General features: G+C 40.1%; 1 protein-coding gene across 2 annotated transcripts; it reads left to right on the top strand.

Moving 5' to 3' along the window:
- Window positions 1-278: 278 nt before the first annotated feature.
- Window positions 279-9,947, top strand: LOC122017029. 2 transcript variants are annotated; one of them, XM_042574492.1, is made up of 10 exons: window positions 285-1,813; window positions 2,443-2,922; window positions 3,015-3,316; window positions 4,388-5,122; window positions 5,212-5,490; window positions 5,707-5,868; window positions 5,969-6,898; window positions 6,991-7,206; window positions 8,521-8,781; window positions 9,333-9,947. In XM_042574492.1, the coding sequence occupies exons 1-10, from the start codon at window positions 457-459 to the stop codon at window positions 9,666-9,668; spliced, it is 5,058 nt and encodes a 1,685-aa protein (XP_042430426.1). In that variant the 5' UTR covers window positions 285-456; the 3' UTR covers window positions 9,669-9,947. The 2 variants fall into 2 exon arrangements, with proteins under 2 accessions (XP_042430427.1, XP_042430426.1); XM_042574493.1 differs by lacking the exons at window positions 6,991-7,206; window positions 8,521-8,781; window positions 9,333-9,947 and having other exon boundaries at window positions 279-1,813; window positions 5,969-6,046; window positions 6,136-6,319.
- The last annotated feature ends 220 nt before the right edge of the window (window positions 9,948-10,167 follow it).

Raw genomic sequence — 10,167 nt, forward strand, 5'->3', positions numbered from 1 at the left:
TTTAAAACTAAGGTAATTTTTTTAGAATTCAGATATATATATATATATATATTCAAAATGTATTCCAATGTATGGACAAAATGAAAAACATATATTTTGACAAGAATATTTGTGGTTTGCATTTGCTAATACAAAATTTATAATTTAATTTCAAGGATGATATAAATGTACATAAATTTTTTATTATTATAATTATGATTATTATTATTGTAAGGAATGTACTTCGTAGTTACAACGCAAGCGGAGGCTGCAGCGGCACCATATCCCAACCCAAATAGGCTCCGGGCAAGCACGCAGACAATACAACCCCTCCTTGAGTCCTCCCGTCCCGTCTTCGCCCCAATGTCCCAACCCCAACCGTTGCCGCAATAAACCGAACACTTCCTACGCATCCCATCCTATCCCTTCCAATCCAATCCCTAGCGGCCGATTGATCCGTCCATCTTTACCACCGCCATGATTCCTCCTCCCAATCTCCCCGATTCCATCTCCTCTTCTTCCTCCTCGTCGTCTTCGACCTCCGCATCGGGCCCTTTTCTCGAGCCCCGCCGTCCCGCCGCCGCCTCTTCCCCTTCCGCCGCACCGGCGGATTCCCTCGCCCCCAGCTCCCGCGACGTCAGCGGAGGCGACGCGGTCGCGGTGGAGCGGCGCGGCGACCACTCCGCTTCCTGCCGCTGGACCATCCCGCACTTCCCCCGCGCCAAGGCCCGCGCGCTCTGGAGCCGCTACTTCGAGGTTGGCGGCTACGACTGCCGCCTCCTCGTCTACCCCCGCGGCGACTCGCAGGCGCTCCCCGGCTACCTCTCGCTGTACCTCCAGATTGTCGACCCCCGCGGCGGCGGCTCCTCCTCCTCCGGGAATAAGTGGGATTGCTTCGCCAGCTACCGCCTCGCGGTGTACAACCACCTCGATGACTCCAAATCCGTCGCGCGGGACTCCTGGCATCGGTTCTCCTCCAAGAAGAAGTCTCACGGCTGGTGCGACTTCGCTCCGTTCTCCGGCGTCCTCGACTCGAGATCCGGGTTTCTCCTTCCGCACTCGGACTCCCTCGTCGTCACCGCTGACATATTGCTACTCCATGAGACCGTCGCCTTCAGCCGTGACCATGAGCCGCAGACCACCCCGGCTGACGTTCTCGGTGGCAAGTTCTCCTGGAAGGTCCACAACTTTAGCCTCTTCCTGGAGATGATCAAGGCGCAGAAGATCATGAGTCCTGTGTTCCCGGCAGGCGATTGCAACCTCAGGATCAGTGTGTACCAGAGTTCCGTTGCGGGGGTCGACCACCTCTCTATGTGCCTCGAGAGCAAGGATACCGAGAAGGCCGCCAATAACATTTCCGGCCCTGCTGCCCCTGCTTCCGATCGCAGCTGCTGGTGCCTCTTCCGGATGTCGGTCCTGAATCAGCGGCCTGGGTTGAACCATGTGCATCGCGACTCCTATGGGCGGTTTGCCTCGGACAATAAAGGCGGTGACAACACCAGCTTGGGGTGGAACGATTACATGCGGATGGAGGACTTCGTCAGGGAAGATGCTGGGTTCCTTGTCGATGATACCGCCGTGTTCAACACCTCCTTTCATGTTATCAGGGAGTCAAGCAGCTTCACAAAAAACTCTGGGCCTATAGTAGGCAGCAGTGGAGGTAGGGGGGTGGCAAGAAAGTCTGATGGGCATTTCGGCAAGTTCACATGGAGGATAGAAAACTTCACAAGGCTTAAGGACCTGCTTAAGAAACGCAAGATCACAGGGCTCTGCATTAAGAGCAGGAAATTCCAGATTGGCAACAGGGACTGTCGTCTGATTGTCTATCCTAGGGGTAAGATCTTTTTATAATGTTCATTTGCTTCTTTTGTTCTATTCTGGTAGTACATGTCCACGAAGATATGAAAAAACGACGCAAAATATTTTGTTGTGGAATTCTATTAGCTTCTGATTTCTTTGAATACTGAGGTTGAACTTGGTATCCTCTCATTCAGAAGTGAGCTGTTTGCCTGGTTATGCACCATGTTTTCTTCTCTTTTTAGTTACTACAATTTTGTCATATGATAGTTTGATTTCTCTATATCCTAGGTGCAATTTGCGTATTGTTGTCCCTGTTGGTAATGGTCTATTTTGCTACTGGACATTGTTACATATTCTTTACTAGTTACCTTTTTGGTAGCTATATGTTAGAGACCTATCTATCAGTTTCTATTAATTTGCTATGCAACGTACTCCCCATCTATTTATTTTTTGATACACAAATACCATCATGCTGTTAATCTTTGTATGTGACCATATCATTATTAATGCTGCTACTATCTAGATCTTTTTGCATGCCTATTAATTTTTGGCATATGCCAATTTGGATCATTTATAATCAATTGATGCATATGTAATGGTGGGAAAGTGCACTTACTGATCAAGTTCACATTTGTTTTATCTTACAACTGCAATGGACATCAGGGCAGTCTCAACCACCATGCCACCTCTCTGTATTTCTGGAGGTCACAGATTCCCGCAACACTATAAGTGATTGGAGTTGCTTTGTGAGTCATCGATTGTCAGTTGTTAATCAGAAAATGGAGGAGAAATCTGTCACAAAGGAGTCACAGAATCGCTACTCAAAGGCCGCAAAAGATTGGGGTTGGCGTGAGTTTATAACTTTGACTAGTCTCTTCGATCAGGATTCTGGCTTCCTTCTCCAGGATACTGTTGTTTTCTCTGCTGAGGTTCTTATACTGAAGGAGACTTCTATAATACAAGAATTTGGTGACTCAGACACTGAGTCAACTAATGTGCTTGCAACATCTCAAGTTGATGCTATATGCAAGAAAGGATCATTCACGTGGAGGGTGGAAAATTTTTTGTCCTTTAAGGAGATCATGGAAACACGCAAGATTTTTAGCAAATTCTTTCAAGCTGGGGGTTGTGAACTCCGGATAGGTACATTATGAATTTAGATTTCTCAATTAGTATACAGGCTTTTATTTTACTGAGCTGTGTTTTATTTTTTTTCCCCTTTGATTACATTGTAGGTGTCTATGAGTCCTTCGACACTATTTGTATATACTTGGAGAGTGATCAGTCATCTGGAAGTGACCCTGACAAAAATTTTTGGGTTCAGTACAGAATGGCTATTGTAAACCAGAAAAATCCTGCAAAAACTGTTTGGAAGGAGTCTTCAATCTGCACAAAAACTTGGAACAATTCTGTCCTGCAGTTCATGAAGGTCACAGATTTTCTGGAATCAGATGCAGGATTCCTTGTCCGTGACACTGTTATATTCATATGTGAGATCACTGATTGCTGCCCCTGGTTTGAATTTTCTGATCTTGAGGTAAGATTGAACTCGGCGAATGCACTTCTGCTTCTTGTGTTTGCTATACCTTGTGCAAACAACATTCTACCAATGCCTCAAACTTTCTAATGTACTGATTTCTCTAAATGATCACTTCTGAGATCAAGTTGAATCAGAAATTGCAAATGCCCTTCTCAACCGATTAAAAACAAAATAGACAAGCAAAATTGCCAATTGACAATCTTAAAATACGGTTTTATAGCATGGGGGTAATTGACCAGGTTCAAATTTGTAGGGGGAGGGAAGTCTTACTTTTACATAGAACTTCTGTGCCTGGGGGAGTTTAGAAACAGGTCAAAAAAATGTTAAATGAACGATATTTTCTTATTCCTAATTTAGCAATTGATGATTCCATCAAGACTATCTGTAAAATGAAATATTAGCAATGTGCTTAACATCATGGATACATGTCATTCTAATGCTAATCATATCGGTTACTGCAATTATCTGTACTTGTTTGTACTTTGTGCTTTATCAATCATAGTTTTCCTACAAAATTGCCATGTTATATGCTTGTGTTGCATCAGAAGAATACGTGTTGTATTTAGATTTTACTGTCTTCCTTTGTGATATGTTTATGATTGAAATCCATGTGAAATGTAAAATGGATTTCTAGTGTTTTTCATAGATCTTTTTGCATTATCTGCGATGTCTGATGTTAGGTTTACTGGTTGATTTATGTACACCTCTGTGATATTCATATTAATCATCTATCCCCCTTGGAAACCCAACTCACAAATATTGACACCTGAGTCATGCACGACTCACCAATTGAACATGTGCAAACAGATTTAGAAAATGAAGTGTCAAACACCTAGATTCATACCCTTGTTGGATACTTGTACTTCATCCAAGTAACATTGTACTTTACAACAACAGTGCCTTTTGCATTGCATCTACCATGTGTTGCATGGACAGATTACAGTTGCATATATTGAATATATGACAGTGTTCTGTTTACCTAATATTTCTGTAGTAAAACTTGTCCATGTACTTGTCTAGGTTGTACACTTGCATATGATTCATTAGGCTTCTGACTTCTTTTGTCAGGTTTTGGCCTCAGAAGACGAGCAGGATGCACTATCAACGGACCCTGATGATCTTATTGAGTCTGAAGATAGTGAATGCATTAGTGGAGATGAAGAAGACGTGTTCAGAAATCTTCTTTCACGAGCAGGCTTCCATCTGACATATGGAGACAATCCCTCCCAACCCCATGTTACATTAAGGGAAAAGCTTCTCATGGATGCTGGTGCAATTGCTGGATTTCTGTCTGGTCTGCGTGTTTATCTTGATAACCCTGCTAAAGTCAAGCGCTTGCTTCTTCCTACCAAAATATTTTCAGGTGGCTGCAGCAATAAAGATGCTTCAAAGGGTGATGCCAATTCTCCAAGCCTGATGAATTTGTTGATGGGGGTTAAAGTCTTGCAACAAGCTATCATTGACTTACTCCTAGACATTATGGTGGAGTGTTGCCAACCATCAGAAGGGAGAACTGGGTATGATTCTTCTGAAGCAAGCTTAAAAAATTCTCCTAGTTCTAATGAAGCTAGCAGCCCACCAGAACCCAGCGGTGATAGTGAATTATCAACAGAATATGCAACATGTGACTTCTACGAGAGATTGGGATGTGAGGTTGAAGAAACCAGAACCACTTATGCAGTACAAAGCTCATTATCGAAAACATATGAGAGACACAAAAGCAACCAGGACCAATCCATCTCTCCCCCTGAGACTTCTGCTGGGGATCAACCAGCAGATGATGTATTTATTGAAGCTCCCAAGGTAGTATCTAAATCACGTCTGTAGGCTGTAACAGCACTCCCGGTTTGATATTTTTTTATTAATGTACTGTACTGTTAATTCCTTTTTAGACAAAATGGCCAGAGCAATCAGAGGAGCTTTTGGGATTGATTGTTAATTCACTGAACGCACTTGATAGTGCTGTTCCTCAAGGATGCCCTGAACCCCGGAGGCGTCCTCAAACAGTCCAGAAAATTATTCTTGTGCTTGATAAAGCTCCAAAGCATCTTCAGCCTGATTTAATTGCTCTTGTGCCCAAGCTGGTCGATCCTTCTGAGCATTCTATTGCTGCTTATGCACTTCTAGACCATCTTCAGAAGCCAGATGCTGACCCTTCGTTACAGTTACCGGTATTTTTCATTTCTTCATGGCCAGTTTCTCTGCTGATTATATTTTTTTATTTTCTCGCATAATTTTGAACTTCTAAACAATTTGCTGGAAATTTTTTTTGTTTTTTTGATAATCTAGGTATCCAGTTTTTCTAACGCTGGAAAGATATTTTAGTTTCATATGTATGTGGTCTTTGTTTTCTATTTTCCCTTTAATATTGTTTATCTGCCTTTCAGGTTTTTCGTGCTCTATGTCAGTTGGAGTTTGGAAGTGAGTTAGTGGAACATATCCTATATCAGGCTTTTGAGCTGTTGACTGACTCTAATAATGAACCTCTTGTAGCAGCAATGGGTTTTATTTTTAAAGCTGCGTTGCAATGCCAGCATCTTCCGCAAGCTGTATGTATTTTGTTTCTTGTGTAATTTGATTAATCTCCATATACTCTATAATATTAAATACAAATGCATGCTAGACCTATTTTTATTTTTTTCGATGTAGGTCAAAGCATTCCGTTTGAGGTTAAAAGGCCTTGGTACTGAAGTTCCACAATGTGTGCTAGATTTTATGGCACAACAGGTGCATAATAATGTTGACATAGCTGAAGCCATTTTAAGTGGCATCAATTCTGATAGTGAGTTTGATGATAGTTGCATGACATCTTGTAGTTCTTATTCCTTTGGGGAAAATGGCATTTCCTGCGATGAGCATGTGGGGAATGATCAGGTTGTTCATGGATGTCATCATCACACCGATGTTTACATTTTGGTAGAGATGTTATCCATACCTGGATTGTTTGTAGAAGTTTCACAAGTTTTTGAAAGAGCTTTAACTCGAGGAGCCATTGGGTTGCAATCAGTTGCTCTGGTGTTAGAAAGGCGCCACTCTCAGAGGTTGAATACCAAATCTAGGTCTGTTGTGGATGATTCACAGAACAGGCAAGACTTTGTAGATGCAAACTTAAATTCATTGCCTGTCCAAGAAGATGACTTCACATCAGTTCTTTCTCTTGGTGAAGTATTATCGCTTTCCACTGATACAAGAGTTCAGGATTTTGTGAGAATGCTTTATGCTATCATGTTTAAGATTTATTCTGAGGAGCATTACCGATTTAGGATGTTGAAGGGGCTTGTAGAACGCTCAACAAATATGTCAAATAGTTGCCATGCAGTTGATATAGATATGGATGTCTTGATATTTCTTGTTAGGGAGGAAGATGGAATAGCCCGACCAGTTTTGAATATGTTGCGTGAAGTTGCCCAAGTTGCCCAAGTTAACCGTGCCAACCTTTGGCATCAGATATGTGCTGTTGAGGATGAAAATATTCATCTTCGGGAGGAAAGACAGGATGAAATTGTTAACTTTACTAATGAAAAGGCTTCTTTGTTGCAAAAGACCAATGAATTAGAGGCAACTAATAACTGTCTTAAGGTCTGTCCTTTTTGAGTTGCTGGCCTACATTCAGTTGTTGACAGATATATTTGCAGTCTGACTAATTTGTTTGTTTTTTTCTTCAATGACAGGCTGAGTTGAAAAGAGAGTTGGAGCATTTTTCCCGTGAAAGGAAGGAACTAACTGAGCAGCTGTTGGAAGTTGAGAACCAATTAGAATGGCTTCGATCTGAGAAAGATGAGGAAATTGCAAAGCTCTTGGCTGACAGGAGAGTTCTTCAGGATCGCCTTCATGATGCAGAGACACAACTGTCACTACTAAAAACGAGGAAGCGTGATGAGTTAAAGGTACTCTAATGCATGGTTTTGAAGGATCCTTTCATTGCTTAGTAATTCTACTTAGCGGTTTCTCTTAGCTCAACTTTCAAATTTTGGAGTGCTTTGTCAATTACTTGAATTATTGAATTTCTATTCGAATTTACAAACATTTTGTGACTCAACAAACCCAACCTGAATATCCTTTTGATACTTGAGTTGCCAGTAGTTTGCTTTTCTTTCATTATTATTTTTAGATATTATTAGAGTTTTTTAGCATTAATCAAATTATATATTTTTGAGTACCAGGATTACATTTTGACCATTGATTACTCTACTAATTGGTTCGTTACTGGATGGCCCAATTAAATTCAGAATATTCATCTGGGCTTTGGTTATTTTAACTGATGAGTAATCTCTGTTAGAAAACATCATCTTAATGTATTTATATTTATCATGTGATATTAGTGTTGCATCAACGATAAATCATTGAGATTACTCTTCAATGACGTGCTCCATCACATCTTTCATTCAGTAAATAAAGCATTTATTGACCAATGGAACTGTCGTTGTATAGATATTAGATAGTAAAAATGCTTGGAAGGTTTGTGTAACAAGGATGTAAATGTTAAAATGGATATGTAGTACTAGTACAGCTAAATAGTTCAAAGAAGTAGCTGTAACTCTATTATACAGTAAAATAAGAAAAAAATTGGTTAAGACCTATATACATATTCAGAGATGAGCAATGGATTATAAGTTAATACATTCAATCAATTAAATTTGATGACTAGGAATGGAGGGAAGTCAAATGGAAAACTCTAGCTAAATTTATTTAAAAGATCTAATATAATTACTAATGATATAGTCTTACATAAGTTTAATGATTGAATAACGTCCATGTGGTTGATTCCAAATAATTGGCTTGTTGTAAAATCAGTTCAAAGATACGAGGATCATCTTATTTAATAAAGAAAAGGTCGTATAGTTTAGTTTCTCTGTTCTTAATTTGATCTACTTGCTTTGCATAAACCACTTGATACTTTTCATATTATATTTACTGAATCATCATCCTCAAGCCTTGTTTTTCCAAACTATTTAAGGAGGGTGACTGCTTGTATGAGCTGTATATGAACCTGAACTTAATCTCTAGTAACATTGAATTCAATTAAATCAAACAGTGTTTTTTACTATATTTTACTGACTACAAAATTTTATTTGTCCTAAATTCCATTCTTTTCTTCATAATAAGGTCTAGTTTTTATATTTTCTGTAGCATGTTGATCCAAAGCAAGGCACTGGTACTAGTTGGTGTCTAAAACTAACTTGGTGTAACAATTGATGTAGAGAGTAGTCAAAGAGAAGAATGCTCTTGCTGAAAGGTTAAAAAGTGCAGAAGCTGCACGTAAAAAATTTGATGAAGAATTGAAGCGTTATGCTACGGAGACAGTGACAAGGGAGGAAGTCAGGCAATCACTTGAAAATGAAGTGAGGAGATTAACAGAAACTGTTGGACAAACTGAGGGAGAGAAAAGGGAGAAAGAAGAGCAGGTTGCACGCTGTGAAGCATATATTGATGGGATGGAAGCAAAGCTGCAAGCATGCCAGGTTTCTTTCTTTCTTTTAATTTATTTACGGCTTTAAGGATTTTGGTTCACTTGCAGTATATTGTTAATGACCTGCCCTCTAAGATCTCTTACATGTTCTCATATCGTTGGTTCTAAACATGCCAGATGTCGTTGTGATCGTGTAACTATGATCTTTATCGTATTAACTTCCTTGATATGCCAACAAAAAAAATACTTTATCAACATAAAAGCTTACTTATTGAGAAGTTAGAATGTGAAAATTCGAGAGTGAAAAAGTCGATGGATAGATGCACTTTTACAAGGATTTATTTCCTGTCCTCTTGTGCTTTAAATGAATCCAATAGTGCTATGTTAAAGAGCCACATGGCTTTTCCTTTGCACATTTATTTCTTCACATTGTGTCACCAGAATTTGTCTATAAAAACATATGCTATCAAGAACAAACTTAATGTGTGTATTCGCTTCGGTGGTATATTTCTTTTAATTAAAATCCCTTTGTGTAACATACTTTGGATATTTTATGAGCTCAAGCTTTGTTTTCTAAGTCCTGTAGTCGTATTTTTTTGGCAGCAATATATACACACTCTTGAAGGTTCCCTACAGGAAGAAATGTCGCGCCATGCTCCACTTTATGGTGTAGGCCTGGAAACCTTGTCGATGAAAGAACTTGAGACACTTACTCGCATTCACGAAGAAGGGCTCAGGCAGATCCATGCCACTCAACAGATGAAAACTAATGGCCATTCTTTGGCTGCTGGGCATCCCCTTACACAAGTGCATGGCTTGTATTCTTCAGCTCCTCCCGCGCCGATCGGTATTCCTCCATCCATAATCTCAAATGGAGTAGGAAGCCATGGGAATGGGCATATCAATGGGAGTGTGGCGCCCTGGTATGGTCCCAGCTAAGAAGCAAAAGACATCTTTATTTCGCTGTGAGCACGGATGCCGTTCTGTCACCTTGTTCTACCTACCAGGTGTCAAATATTTGGTATATGATAGCTTTTTCTCAAAAGCCCCCTCAATTTACCTTTTCATTTGAATTGGTAGAACTATCGGATCATACCTGATATGAGTATGCGCTATCCTGTATAAATAAGAACAGAAGCAATCCTTACGAGATTAGTTTTGTAATGATTCGAAGCAAAAGAAAATCCAATCCGATGGAGCTAGCAGTTACAAATGAAATCTTTTTGTGCATTTGGTGCCGCCATCTCTTTGATTCATTCTTGCTGTTGGGCTGTTTGTCCTCTGAATGTATCTTGCCATTTTGATTAGTTTAGCTAATCTACTAATTTTTATACATCAAAATCTGCTAACTCCAAGCTGTATTAGATTGTTTACTTCAAAACCCTTCATTGTAGCAACTGCAAGAACACTGAAGACTAAGCAAGGCCATATATTGAGA

Source organism: Zingiber officinale, chromosome 8B (assembly GCF_018446385.1).
Source record: "Zingiber officinale cultivar Zhangliang chromosome 8B, Zo_v1.1, whole genome shotgun sequence".
Lineage (NCBI taxonomy): Eukaryota > Viridiplantae > Streptophyta > Magnoliopsida > Zingiberales > Zingiberaceae > Zingiber > Zingiber officinale.